Source organism: Cupressus sempervirens, chromosome 1, assembly GCF_028749045.1.
Source record: "Cupressus sempervirens isolate cs-2001-9-10 chromosome 1, ASM2874904v1, whole genome shotgun sequence".
Classification (NCBI taxonomy): domain Eukaryota; kingdom Viridiplantae; phylum Streptophyta; class Pinopsida; order Cupressales; family Cupressaceae; genus Cupressus; species Cupressus sempervirens.
In genome coordinates, this window is record NC_143118.1 from 716,952,524 (window position 1) to 716,968,903 (window position 16,380).

The window sequence follows — 16,380 nt, forward strand, 5'->3', positions numbered from 1 at the left end:
TAGATTCGCTAAAACTAAATTAAATATGACTATAATTTAAACAATATTTATTTTATAGAATGTTCTTATTAGTAATTTTTTATTTTAACTAAGATTTAATGTTTAAATTTTAATAAGTAAATTATGTAAATAAAATAAAACAATTAATAAACAAATCGGATTTCTTTTTATTAATTTCAAATATTTATTAAATTTATGATAATCAAGAATGAATAAATAGTCTCAAGGGATATAATTTAGATGTAAAGGAACAAGGAGGAATATATATATATATATATATACAGAGAGCGAGAGAGAGAAAGAGAGAGAGAGAGGGGGGGGGGGGGCTCTCCCACATCATAAAAGTCAATAAAAAGGCTAATCTGATATCTCCCAAAAATAGGAAGAAAATGGTAAAATGGAACAATCTATAGGAACAATCTCAAATTTAGAGGAAGTAAAAATAATTTAATGTGCTATAAATCAATATAGTGTAAATAAGTTAGATATGTAGTTAAACATAGTGTAAAAGTAGTTTTTAGGTAAAAGAACCTCTTAATTATTATTTTCTTAAAAAGAAAATGTTAAATTTAAAATAAGATTTATAAATATGGTTAAAATTAAATATATTTATTTTATAATAATTCTCACATACAATTTTTAAAAATAAAAATGGGTAATGTTGCAAAGAAAATTACTTAGCAAATTGGTAACTTAGGGGCCTAAAAAGAAAGAGGTATTGAGTTCTATTTCCTTTCCCAAAAAAAACTATTAAGTTGAAATTTAGTAGTCTTCATAATGGGTATAATAACTAGTTTTTAGAAATAAAAGAGTAAAAATTATAGTATTGGGGTGTAAATAGAAATTGCACTAAACATTATTAAGATTAAAGATGCCTTACAATTTATCCAATATTTACCATCTTGTGGTATTTTCAAATCTTAAATATTTGTAATGAGGAGTTGTCTCCTAGTTGTGGCTTGACTATTGTAGATGGTAATGTAAAGATTTTGGAATGAGAATAAGAATGTTTTACTTAATAGGTTCCCTTTTTTAATATTTTTTGTGATATGTTGTCGACTAGGGTTATGTTTCCTAGGTGAGTGGCTCACCATAGGTGTTAGAACCCAAAAGTGATCACTATAGGATTGTACACATATTAGAGACCAAGGCCTTGAGTAGGTTGGCTCTACATGTGATTTGTAATCAAGTGGAAACATTAATTAAATAAATCAGTTATTGGGGGTTGGGTTACAACATTATTGAAGATAAGATATATATGGGGCACACTTATCCTGTTGGAGTATTGGGAACATATGTCATTCTATATAAGGTCTAGATGTGGCAAGGAGGCAATGGTTTAGGAGGTTGATCCCAACATTAAGGACATTGTGATAAGTTTGTATATGGCATGTTGGAGTATAGGGACCATATATCATTTGTTATAAGAACTTGATGTGGAAAAGTGACAATGGTTTAGGAGGTTGATTCCAAAATTTGAGGGCTATGCAATGACACTCACCTAGTTGCATTTTAAGCCCTCACTCTTACTTTATTGCCTCTAGAAGTTTTTGTGAATGTTTTCCCTTGTTTATTGAATTTTTAATTTGGTATACCTTAGAATTCCTTAGAATCTTGGGAGAGTGGACCATTTATGGTTCACGTTTTTGGGAGGAAAAAATATTTTGGAGGTATAATTAATATTCCATAGAGGGATCTATGTGGATCATTGTTGAGTAGATGTTTAAGATTATTTCTTGATTCTTGAAGTCCTTATGTTGCATATCTTTTGAAGAAAATCTATGTAATATGTGGACTCCTTAAAGGGGTCCTAAGATCTTATACCATTATTTGAAAAGCTATGTAAAAGGGTATTTCTAGAAGGAAAGAAGGGAAAGTTATATATGTTGTATTATTTCAAAATCTTAATGAATTTATGATGATTTTATGGCATGTATATTTCTTTATGGATTGATTAATTGATGATACAAAAAAAATTATGATGAGTAAAATACCTTTTCTTTTGAAAAGATTAATAAGATGTTATAGAATGAAGCAACTAGTGAATGGAATGTGGTTAGTAAACATGTGATATTAGAAGTTTTAATGTGCATAAATAAAGCATCATGAAAATATATCAACATGATCTAAGAAAGGTAATAAATGCATTTGATTCACTAAGTCCTACATATGTGATGAAAATTGTAATTGTTTAAAAGGTGAATAAGTAATTATTTTTCAAGATATTTACAAACTAGAGATCACTTAATAATTGGATAGTCCATATAATCATAACTCAATAATTAGAAACTAAAAGAAATGTTATTATACATTAATGTTATGGAACTTGTTAGAACACTTAGTTATGTTAGATAAATAAGCAAGAAAAAGATTTAAGAGGCTCAGTTGTAGAACATGCTTGACTCAAATGTAAGAGTCTATTGTTAGTGTTTCATAAAGTGGTATTGTTATAATACGAGAAAAGAAATAAACAAGACTATAAAAATGATAACGTGATTGATACAAGAAAATTCCAAAAAATAAAATCACTAGCATATTTGAAAAATACAATGAAAACTCTCTCTCTCTCTTTTTCATTTGTTGTTTAAAGTAGAGATACGATGTAGATGATATTTTTCTTAAATCCTTCCTTAAAATCACTTCTAATGATTTAGCTACAAGGACTAACTATCATCAAAAGGAATAGTTACCCCAGAACATACATATTCCTTGAAATGTGTAGATATATTCAAGTGTGTCCATTCAAAAAATAAGATTTACTCAGTTTACATTTTACTTCTTAATTATTGATTCCTATTGAAAATAATAAAAATCTATAGATTAATTTTAAATAAATAAATTTGCAACTTAAGTAGGTAGAAAATCATCAAGATACATATCAAACAAATTGGATTATTTTAGTCATTGAGAAGAATGTCAAAATTTCCATACCATTGAAAAAAAGGGAGTTAAAACATTAGTTGTTTAAGCTCTTGATAGAATCAACTTCATAATAGTTTCCTTAAATGGATTTTATTATTATAGATTGAATTCATCGACATTCCCAAAACAATGCATTTCATTTTTCTTTTAAAAGAGTTATTTTAATTAGATCTTAGTTGAAAGGTTTTGCATAGACCTTTATTACATTATTTATTTATTAGTATTAAAGTTGGAATCAAAGTTTTAATAATAATTTTTTTTGTTAGAGAATTAGGAGTGATATTTATCTTATTAACATTATTTTATACATATTATTCTTTAATGTATTACTCATTATACATTTAGTCAATTCTAATTTTTATATGTTGCTTGTGAATTTATTTTTTTAAATTTCATATATCAAATCCATTTTAAAAACGATTAGCAAATAATATTTCTTACTATATAATTTATGAAACATCTAAACTTCATTAAGAAATAAAATTCACTTAGTCATAATGTATGTTAGGAATTTATAACATATTATTTGTGTATGATTTCTACTTAATTATTAAATTAAATTAAATTAAATATGATCATAAAGGAATGATTTCTACTATTCTTGGAAAAGTTGATTTTTACTTAGATTGTTTGATAGCTTTTGCATTAATGTTTTGGATCATGCTCCATTATTTATAGTAATTTTGATGATTGAAAGGTATATTATTATTTATTGAACATGGTTATTCTTCTGATACATCATCCATTACATCATGCATTAGAATCTGAAACATTAATGTAAAACTACCACAAATTCTTGTCTAGAAACAAGTCTTCCAAATCTAATAAATTGTGAAAACATCACCCACTACATTGCACTCTTATTGATTCATTTCAACTTTTCTATAGACAAATGAACTTCACATATGATGTTTCATATATATTCTTTGTGGATTATTTCTACCTCATTAACAAAAAAATTCACTAAACATATATAAGAATTTTAGGAGAAGAAAAAGGACAACAAGGGGTAGAAGAAGTTGGAGTACAAGAAAGAGCGGGATAAAAACAAGTGGCAAATGGATGAGAAGAAGGAGAAGGATATAAAAAGAAGATAGAAGAGAAGAAGGGGAAGGAAAAGAATGATTAGAACAAGGAGAACAAAGAGAAGAAGGAGAACGTATTTATTTTTCATATATAGATAGCAAAAATGTCATTATTTAACTAGAGATGTAAATAAGACCAAATTTCACACATACATTTAGGCCAAAAATTTTCTATGATATATATATGCATTATTGATACAACACACTAGTTTTCAAATGGAAATTAAGGTAGTTTGCTCCATTCATGTTAGATATCAAGATTGAGTGATTGTTCATCTATAATCCATCTTATACACGAGATGTGGCTTTTTGATGGAATGTTATATCACTCTAAATAAAATGAGGAATGTTGAACTGCAATTTATCATAAGAGATGAGGAATGTAACTCTTGCAAGTGTTCTTGTGAACCTGTGCCAATGTAGAATAATTGCTTCCTCAATTTTCTTCTGCTCTTTTTTTATTTGCTATTTTATATCTTATCTATTGTTGGGTAATGTATTATAAGAAGGGGAAGACATAAGTGAGGGGAGAAAGGGGAGGAGGTTACCAATTTTTTTTTTTGCACAAATAAAAAAGGAAATGTCTAATTATTTCAATAGATATCTTCTGACTCCGAAAGATTATTACTAGAAAAATAAATTCACATTACCAGAATGGATATATATATATAATAATTGCATTTCCAATATAAGTGCTAATTCTAAGAATGTAAATACAAGAAATCAAAAATGGTGTTTGATCAATGATTGGAGACCTTGCTATAGATTAACACTTAAAAATGTCTGACAACCATAAAAGGGCAATATTAGTCTAGACTGTTTGCATAACATGTAATTTCATAACAAAATGCACATAATGGAAGATGCATTTTTACTTGGGGTAAGTAATGATTGTGTAATGACTGCCCCTGCAAAACAAATGCCACATCAAAAATTAACGAGAGTCAAAGTCTTTTGAATATTGACCCGTCAACATTACTCAATTACTATCATTAACTTTAATTAAATTGATACATATACATATATGCTTAAATTTAAAAAAAACTGTAAATTTGTTACTAGATACCAGGTGGTATAACCATGACGACCAAGTTGAAAAGAGCTCCAGAACCTATCTAAGAACACAAGGGCAAGAATATTGTAGGAGTGCTTTACCACCCTACCACGAAGCTGTTACGCTTCCCCAAAATCTTTCTTGACATGAAAGTTACCCAGCCCGACAACGAGATAGTCTAAACAAGTAAAACTTAGAAGTGTAATGGAATCATGCCACACAATAATGCCAAGAACATTAATCAGTTAACGAGATAACAACAACATTTTGTTAGATATCACGTCAGTATCATAGACCCTTCGCCATCATTTATAATATGTAAAAACATGACAAGGTTTATCCAACATTGAGCTCCATGTACCCATCTACATACAAGGATTAAACCATAAGGTCCATTATCATAGATCAATTTTATTACATCATCTTAGCTCATCTCTAGCAAGAAATTTAGTCCAACTTTCAATAGTGCAAACAAGTACTACCATCAATTCTATAATTGACACATTCTATAAATACGCATAAGTAAAGCCATTCACATAGCTAACAAGGAACTCTTTCTCCATCTATTCATAATCCTAGCATGTTATCCTATCTCGAATTCTTCTCATAAAACATAAATACACAAGATGTATAGTAAGTAACAAGAATGACCATTACATCCCATTCATCATGAAATTACCACATCTTTGTAACATGTTAATTTAAAGATCATATATAAAAAGGATGGCCATGTAAATATTACACAGTTCAGGATATCAGGTTGATTTCTCTGACACATAGTGTATAATCTGTGCAAAAATAATATAAGACTAGTTACTCCCATTCTTCAGCCCTCACGAATTTATATCTTCTTATAATAGAACAACAACTGGAAGAAATTACTTAAACAATAATTTCCCACAGACGTACTACTTTGACATTGTTTCAAGGTTTTGTATTGATAGTGTAACTGACCTATTTTAGTGGACAGATATTATGTTTCCAGACATGACTAAGTTTGATCCAATTTAGAGTGAAGAATGTTCCATGAATGTGCATACGAAATGGTGGCATTACGCCTTGAATCCTAGTAAGAATTACATACTCATGGTTGCTTGGTATCGCTGGAAGATGTAATAGGATAAGACAGGGAAACGCATAAAATGAAGTAACAAACACAACAGAGCAACTCACGCAATAAAGGGAAAAAAAAAAGGAAGAGCGCATGTAAAATTGAGATTGATAATGTTGAGGATTCCACCATGGTATCTTCCACTTATCTTCAACAATTTATCTTATCCTTTCTCACTCAAAATTCATGTAACATCAGTGGAACAAATCTCATTATGTTTGAGGCCTCGTTACGCTGTGCCACAATCTGTGGTTTGAAGGAACGTGAACAATTAACAGGGCCAATGATTCTAGCGGAGGAACCACTCTCATATGCAATTAAGGATCCCAGAAGTTCAAGAGTTGTATTTGAAATATTAAGGGAAGAATTAACACTGACTCATCTATTTGACAGGAGATGTAAGGATTTAATTCAACATGCATAGGTATCGAACTAAGGAAGATTACTTACCGGTTTGCCACAAATGAATCGGCTCCTTCTTTGAAAGAAAGCACATTTAATTGAATACATACTCTTACTCCCGTGGACAGGAATCCAGATCCAAACTTCGACTCTATAACCAAAAGATCATCAACCATGGGTTGAATCTCAGACTATGGAATCGTTCAATTTCCTTTCTCAGCATGACGGTATACACACATTATACTTCTGTTTCTTTTGAACGCTGTATCATGCTTGGTTCTTGTACTCCCGTGGGTAGGAGTCTCCCACTCAATCCATACTTGTTCTCCCAATATTCACACTTGCCGCTAATGGGGAAAATCATGAATAGGCTCATGCATATAAAACCCCGCGACACTGAATTGGAGCACGAAATTTTGTGCCTAAGATCATTTTCCGTGAATGTGATTCCAATCTCTTGGCTATCAACAAAACGACGGTCCCTCCTCCACTTCAGAAGATGGTGTGTACAATTCCATCCCATGCTTCAAATATTTACAACGTCTGAAGAGGTGCAAAAATTAATGCCGCAAAAGCGTTCAGAAAAAGAATTTTAAGAATTGCCATGTAAACAGGCTAACAGGCCGCGGAACATGTGGCTGTTATCAAACCCTGAACAGAGACCACCATGCAATGTAGAAAAACCGAAAAAAAAACTCCCATCTATCCTCTTCTTTCCCCCATATGTAACTGAACTATTTCTAAAGATTAGTTGCGATTTAACAAGATGTATAACTGATCCAACTGATTTGGCGCATATCTCCAAACAACTCCGTAATTATTTCCTAATAAATAAAATTTTCCATTAATGAATTTTTTGTTAATTTCAAACAAAGACCACGTCGCATGATGTTTTTCATTTTGTTCCTTTTGTGAACAAATGGTTTGTGACAGATTGCCATCCTAGTGAAGTGGGGAGAGGGGGAGAAAGGTATACACGAGGTCGAACTTACTTGAGTTGTGCGATCCATGAAGTTTTAATTATGATCATGAAAAATAACCATTGATTCTACTCTTTCGTTGAATGGTCGACACCCGGTGGGGCGGTTAAATAAAATAGCAGACCAGATTTTGACATTCTTTTGATTCATTGGTTGGTTTATTGTATAAGTTTTTGATTGAAATTTTCTCTGCTGAGGGTGATGGGTAAGTATATACATTTAAATAAAGTTATTCTGAGCTTATCATCTATTCATTGCACTTTTTATCTATGAATATATTATCTGATTAAAATACATATGCTATCATACTTTTAAATTGCATTCTTTTATCTAAATTTACTACTTATTTTTATATTGAACATGTCTCCTTAGTAGAAATTAACAATTGAGAATATTATAAAATAATAGAATTCAATTATTTTTTATGTATATGTAAATCTTTCTAGTTGACAATTTTATCTATTTATAGATATAAAAATCCTTTTATTTGATAACTTTGTCTATTTGTTGAAATACTTAGACAATTTCATAGAAAATAAACCACAATTTTATATAGACCTCTCATGCACATACTAGATCATTTCTTGGTAATCCTATTGTATTAGATAATCAAATGGTTGTGGTGATCACCCTTCAACAACTTGAATGTTTTTTCCTCTACCCCATGCCAATATAAGAAGACAAACATTTACCCTAAGAGAAAAAGAAACATAAAAAAGATCTGCCTTTTAGAATGAGTTTCAAATAGTTTGTTTTTTGTTTAATTATTTTTATAAATTTTGTTTAAGAGAGAGCAATGTATTTAAAATTTTATTTTTTTCCTATAAAGATTTGTAATAAAGTAGAGTAACTCTTAATTAAATAAATTATGACAATAAGAATTATATAAATAAGTAAAGTTCCTTTCAAAATGAAATATATCTTGTTTCAATTAAGAGAAGTGGGATAGGGTCTGAAACCTTTAAAAAAAATCAAGTCAAAGACATATGGAAATAGGTTCACAAACTATGACACCTTACATAAGAAAAAACAACATTAACCGAAATTTAATGTAAAAATAAGATAAAACAGAGGAAAAAGTGACTAGATGACCCAACTACAAACCAATGAGTTGGAGACCACAAACTAGAAAACCAAAAAATGAGATAAAATAAAAGCCAAAACCACACACCAAGCACTCAAGAGTAGAAACTAGCCCCAAGACTAACCGTAAAAATATCAACATCTGTCACTATCTTCGTAGCGCCATAAGTTTATTGAGAAAAGAACACTATTTAGCAAGACAAGAAGGAGTGACATCTTTCAGACTATAAACCTTTTTAGAAATTTTCTATGGAACCCCCTCCTTACCTAGAGCTTCCTCCATTCCCTTTTTATTGATACAACTTTCCTTAAGCTCATCCTCATTCCCTCCAATGGTAGAATCCATCTTCTTTTGCAAAATATTGTAGTTGGATACTAGCTCTTTGAGTTTCTCACTCAACTTCTCCTAGAATTCTTCATAGACCCAAAGAATTAATAATCCTAGATTTTTCCTCATTAGTAGGAACTATAGAATGAATCTCAAAAACTTGTTCCTCTAGCAACTCCGAGTTATGCATTTCATCCCCTGGGTCTTTACCCAATTGTCATAAAACATCATCCCATCTACCAATGGTCTAGTCTTCCATTTTTGTTCTACCTTTGCCAAGACTTTTAACTTATTAAATTTAATGTGAGCAATATTGAGTTGAAACAAGATTGAGCTAGTGACCTCCTCTAGCATTTTATAACAAATAGAAAGCTCATTAGAGTGTAATGCTAGAACCTCTAATTCAACACTATCATCCTCAAGTCTAGGCAGAGTAATTTCAAGGTCCCTAGGATAACCCAAGTTGATTTAGGGGAGGGGAGAAACAAAGGATATCGAGGGAATTGGGAGAAGAGTTATGGGTGGATTGATCAAGAGTCTAGGCATACTTTGTCTCCCAAGAAGACCCTCTAGTCAAATCATCAATGATCTCAATAGTTTCCTCAACCTACCCATGCCGATCATCTTTTTTGTGATTATCTTTACAATCAAGAAATACTTTTGTATCTGAAATAGGGGACTCTCTAGGGGTAATTTGAGGGGTCTTGCAATTTCTTGAAAAAAGATGAAGGGGACACTAAGGGTTGTCCAATTTCATAATAAAATAAGGGAAATTTTGTAGAATGAGGTTCATATGAAATTTATAAAGCCTAAACATCAAGCCCTGGTGGAGACGAATGCTACCCTTAACCTTACACTTTTTTATATATAGGGAAAGCAAAGAGAAAATATAAAACAGAAAACAAAATTTTACATTCCTTTGAAAATGAATCAGCACATGAAAGAGGTGAGAGTGAAAATATTTGTACCTCCCCTCATTACTCAAACATAATAAGATCATCACCAATTTTTTCCAAATGCTAGGAAGCTACTCTCTATCGAGACCCAACTTTAGTCTTAGAATTTTATTCATCTACTTCCAAAAAAAGATTACAAGCCTTTTTGAATGAAACTCTGGTGTTGTGGGATATTTTCTCTCCCTCCATACTCAGACTTGTAACTACAACAAGGTACTTGTTAGAGTTAAAGAGACATAAATAATAATTACAATCAAATTTAACCAATATCAAAAAATAATAAAGCACATGGAGGATAACACAAGACATACAGATTTAACATGGTTCACCCAATCATTTGGCTATGTGTACAAATAGTGAGTTTGATATTCTTATTATCCATTGATTACAATATGTAATCCCTTATAGTTTAATATCACCACAAGAAGCTACTATCTCATCATACATCATATGATCTTGAATCCTCAACTATCTTATGCAATTTTTTATCACTTACAAAATTAGGGCTAGAATGTGTCAGCCAATAGAAAAAGCCTTTTTCAAGATTTTTTCCTCTTGTCTTCTTCTTTGGGGCACTACCCCCAAATCCCCATAGAAAAATATGAGGGGAAATAGCGCTTACTTTAGTAGGGTAAAATTAACCTAAGTTTTACTAGGTTCGACATGAAAATAATGTCCCTCTTGGAGACTAACCAAACTCCATAAATATAACCTCCCACTTGGAGACTTGTCATAGCTGAATACTTGACACAAGTTGTAATTAGAGGTGTGTACAGAAGGACATGATATAGGTTTTGTTTTGATTGTTTCTTTTTTAAGCCCTTATTATCTTCTTTGGATATTTAAATTGACTTACATTAGATTTGTGATTGGTTGGATATTTAAGATAAATGATTTGTATTCATGTATGTAATGTGAGAGATGGCATATTGGTTCTTTTTTTTTTTTTTTCCTAGTTATGCAGAACTTGGGAGAGAATCAATGACTTGTTGTGAAAGGTGTTCTTGTAGTTTATTGGTTTACATGTTACATATTATTGTAGATATTTAAGTATACTATATTTTACACATCTATGTGATGCTATTAGTGGATCCAATGCATATTTGACATTTTTATGCAATGGGAGCTTCTTGGTGTATATGTGGTAGATATTGCATTTAAGAAATGGTTCCATGTTATGAGTTGGATATGTTGATCTTATGAGCTTACTTGATATGTCATTAATATCCTTAAGGTATCAATGATTTGATAAGTAGCATTTTTTGTGGCTTTTTTTTTGAGTCACATTGGTTTATCCATTAGATGAAAGTAATCATATTTGATTATCGTTGTTATTGGCATATTATCCTTTTTTTGGAGAATTATTTTGTAGTAATGTTCTAATTAAAAGATTGGAAGTTGATATTATTGATGCTTATATATATATCTCTTGAGCATACTAGAATGGAAATAGTATCTAATAGTTGTTAGTTCACTTACATTTTATGCTTGTGTATTTTGGACTGGTGCATATTCATCTTGTCTTGTTTCATCTTATTTCATAGGTAACATGTTGGAGGATGACCTGGATTGTTGCATGAGCTTGTGAAAGTGTTGGAAGTTGTAACAAATGTTGTTATTGAACATGAGATCAATTTAGACATATTTATTTTCATAGATGAAATTGGTCATGCATTTTTTCATTGGGCAAATCTTAGTAGTATAAATCTTGGTTTTTTTAGTTACTCCTAGAATGTCTTCATCAAGTGGGGAATTGTTAGGATTAAGGTACCTCAACCTTAGGATTTCTAGACACATTCAAATATATAATTTTAATCTTTTATATTACTATTTATTTTATAATAAAGTAGAGGTCTTTTAAATGCTTCTAAAATTTACAATAATGTCGTGAGACCCAATGAGAATTTGGGTGTAATTAACATAGAAGAGGAAGAAAGGTTTTGCTATTTTCCATGAAAATGGATGTTTTTTATTGAAAATTTGAGACGAAACTCCTAAACATTCTTTTTTCATGACAAGTGGTAGCATGGTTTCTTTTTTTCATTTTTGTGAAGACTTTTGAGAGAGTATTCTAGTGGGACCATGATCTTTCACACAAAATACTTGGAGGAAATATTAGAATGTGCTGAAAAAATATTCATACATTTTATGTGTTGGATATAGTAATGTTTGTATCATAATATTATTTGTGCAATAGCTATTGATGCAGTGCAAGATAGGAGTATCCCCAAAGGAGATGTCCTCACCCCCAGCTATATAACCACACATCGAAAACACAACAGCAAGAAGAAACAATGCAAGATTTGATACCAAATTACAATAATATAACTAATTACATGCAATATGCCCAGCTATAAGGCCTTCCAAGTTAGGGCCAAATACAAATAGCAATTACAAAATTAGTTCTACAAGATACCTCAAGATCCAATCCAAACCCTAGCTAGTCCAGGTCCACACTCTTGTAGAAACCTCCAAGGAAGATCTCAACTTGTTCTTGCAAGCCCACCAAGAAATCTCCTTGTTTTCCAAGCCACAACTACTAGCTTTGCTCCAACTTCATCCAAGATCCAAGTGTAAACTGCCTCACATTTGGCACTCTATCTACACATTCACAATTCTATCACAATCCTACTGTAAACTGCCTCATATTTGGTGCTATGTCTACAAACTCAGGAAAAACTCACTCTTTAGCTACCTCCTCTTCTCCAAGACGGATGAATAATGACTAAATACTTCCCCACAACCCCTAATTATACCAATAGAAGCCACAAGTCAGCCTAGAACACAAATTAAATATAGATACATAAATTAAATGCCACAAGTTAGCTTGTAACAATAATAAAATGCCCAATATTGATATCCGAGTAAAATTGTGATATCTCCTAGCTCCGATTGAATTAGAACTTTCACTTCGAACCATAGGTATAAATCTAGCTCCTCTTAAATCCCTAAAATTTTCATCCTCTAACTCATCGTGTAAAATCAATTACACAACTGACAATAAGCACCAAAATAATATATCTCCAGAAGCAAGGTAAAATGACTCAAACTTCAACTCAATCCATCCAATCTCTATGAAATCATGAGGAAAGGTTCTCCAATGTATCTCCAACACATCTCTAACCATGAAAAGCATAACTCCACCAAAACCCAAGCTCAATGCTCCTGCGTCAGCTATACATAAGGAATGTTTTCATAAATATGTGGAAGTGCTTACTTTTTTTTGCATTGGAAAATATATAATTAAAAAGTTTTGTAAGAGAGTCATGAGGGAGAAAAATTTATTCTATAGGGGTTATGTTGTTGCATTTTCTCTAGTTTAGAGAAAGATGTAAAACTCCATGTAATGGACAAGAGCCCAAAAATTGCATTGTGACAAAATTCTTGAATAATACAACATGGTACTCTTATTTAAGAGCGTGTATTTTATTTTTAATACCTAAAATAGTTTTCCTCACATAATTTACTTGTCCTATCTTCTGCCTTATGCTTTGTATTTCTTGATTTTGTAGTGTTGGATCTGAAACGTATTCTTGTTGCTAAAATTTATTTGATCATAAAATATTTAAAATTTTTAATAACTTATGTCAAAGCTTTTAATAATGGGAAATAAATATCTAATTTCTCATAATGGAATGGTTGTATATATTTGTAACAATCTAATGTCCTCTATATGTAAAGAAATAATTCATACTACATGCACATATGATCTTAGGTTTCTTTTTTGGGATGCTTAGTTTCCTTCTAGGATGGAGCTTGTGGTACATAAAAAATAGAATACATAGAATTTTATAAATATATTAGATGATCAAATTATAATGAGCCAAGACATAAAATTAAACCTTGGAGAAGCTAGTCTACAAGAAATCCCTTGAATAGCTTGGGAAAATTTTCACATAGTAAGTGGGAACAAACTAGGAAAATGATAAACACCTATAAAAGTTCAATGGTACTAGTGTAGGAGATCTAGAATACTAAGAAAGAGGGCATGAAACCTTAGTTCAAACATAAGGTTGAAGATTTCAAAGAGAATTAGTAGATTCAGATGAACAATATCGATGAGCTTATGAACTATCATAGGGAACCAATTTAAAATATTTCTCTTACAATTCTATTCTCCCAACAAGAGGATAGAATATTATATGCAGTTTTCGTATCTCATTGTAGCCTCCCATAGAAAGTTTGAGAAGAGACCAAAGTACTTTATTGAGCTCCCAAAATCTCCTCTTCACATTGAAGGTGATTCTTCCACTCTAATGTCTAATGGCATTTCCTTCAAAGAGTGGTTGGATATCATCTAGAAAGAATGGCAAGATACTAAAGGACTTAAGTCACTTAATAAAAGTTAACTATTTGTTGTTTATGTGCTGATATTTAATTTTTAAGTGGTTTCATTGTAATAGATTTATTTTATTTTATTATAATTTTTTTTTGTTTTGAATCACTCTTGGCCTTTTTAGAATCATCTTGTTTGACTTAATCATAGTAATGTAATGAGTAGTGGCCCTACTTGTGGTAATCTAATTGAAAGAATTTTCTTTTTAATGAAAATGTATCTTAACCTACTATAACATTGCAATTTTTTTACTTTGATCTAAGATATTTTAACATACACATTCAATAAAAATAGCTAGTGCATTGAAATATATTCTTATCATTTAAAAATGACCATAAAAATATAATATTGAATTCTTAATTTATAAATGTAACAACAAAACTACACAAACCTTAAACAAAGTAAACTAACATTGCTACATAATCAATTTTTCAAAAAAATAAATTCCTTATTACAAAATGATTTTATTTTAAACTTTTGAATCAATAATAGATACATAAAGCACTAAAGTACACATTCACATTCTATATGTTTTAAGAAATACTTATAGATGAAATATCACAATATCTGTTATAATCTTTAAATGCGTATTCAATTGATTTTATCAAATTTTATAGCACTCGTACAAAAGGAGCACGGCCTCAATAATAACATGAGATGAATTTATAGCCACACTATTGAGGTCACATTATTTCCCTTTGACTCTTCATCCCCACCAACAAAATCAAGTTCCCCACAAAAACCAAAAAGTAAAATAAAACTCTCCGACCTATAATAACCCTGGGCAAAAAGAAAGTGGAAAACAGAACCACGTGCTCATTTTTCTCTTTTTAATAACCGTCCAAAAGAAGGGCAGTGGAAAACAAGAAAAAGCTGAATGCTCATTTGCTACTTCAAATAACCGGCCAGCAACGTTTCTGCCACGGAAAATCCTCCATTTTTCACCCCACTATCTCATGTCAATTTATCTGACGTCAATCTATCTCACCTTAATTTCACCGTAGAAACCAAAATATGTTTGAGCAACTGATCTGTTGTTTATCTTAAGATTGGATACACGGCAACAATGGCATAGTCCATTTCTGTGATCGTGAAAAGATATGATTAAATTCCCATTCTTAGATGTATTTATATGGGCCAGTGGACACAGCTATCTTCCTAAGCCCACTTTCTACCATGGGAACCATTTTTTCTTCCCATTCTTCACCCCTGGTCTCCCATTCCAAATTCTCTTCTCATTATCTTGTACGTCCCACTGCCGAATATGAAGTATTCATGAATCACCGAGGAGCAGATACGAAACAATCACTTGCAAGTTTAGTGTATCATAAACTTGAGAATAAGGGATACAAAGTGTTTTTGGACAAATATTCTTTAAAAGCGGGACAATACATACCCCAAGCAATAAGCTCGGCAGTACGTAGCTCTTCAGTTCATGTTGTAATTCTGTCTCCAAACTATGCTCAATCTGAGTGGTGTTTGGATGAGCTTCTCCTCATCATTCAAACCGGGGCTCCAATTATTCCGGTGTTTTGGGAGATTAGACCATCTGATGTTCGAATGGAGGACGAGAATGGAATTTACGCCAGAGCTTTTCAAATGCATAAACTGGCTCGAAAATTCAGTAGTCGAACGCTTCAGAAATGGAAAATTGCTCTTCGCTGGGTTTCGCTCGTGGAAGGCCTTATTAGTGATGGGTAACCTACATTTTAAGTTTTATACTTATATTTGCCCTTTTGTTTGGTTTTCTTAGAGCATAACTTATAAAATACTATACCTTCACTGTAACAGTGACCAAGAAAACATGGCGGAGAAGATTTCAGCGTGCGCAGCAGATTATATTGAAAATGCTAAAGGGCAAAGGATATCAAGTGGAAGAACTTGGATGGCTTAAATATCATATAGTAAGATTTTTAGGTTAAAAGTGTTAAAGAGTTGAAGTAGACTTATTTTTTCAAACTTAATTTCTTCTCTAGTATGTACTGTCTTAGTGTGTAATGTGTAAGAATGATAAATTAAAAGGTTATTTATGTGATAAATTAAAAGGTTATTTATGTGGATAGCTTGTGAGAGGACAATTTTCAGATCAAAAAATGTGGTGCCTATATATGTTGTTATATTTT

General features: G+C 31.3%; 1 protein-coding gene across 1 annotated transcript; it reads left to right on the forward strand.

Moving 5' to 3' along the window:
• The first annotated feature begins 15,433 nt into the window (after nucleotides 1-15,433).
• Nucleotides 15,434-16,151, forward strand: LOC149579958 (putative 2' cyclic ADP-D-ribose synthase BdTIR). Its single transcript, XM_089802823.1, has 2 exons — nucleotides 15,434-15,954; nucleotides 16,049-16,151. The coding sequence occupies exons 1-2, from the start codon at nucleotides 15,434-15,436 to the stop codon at nucleotides 16,149-16,151; spliced, it is 624 nt and encodes a 207-aa protein (XP_089658949.1).
• Nucleotides 16,152-16,380: the final 229 nt, after the last annotated feature.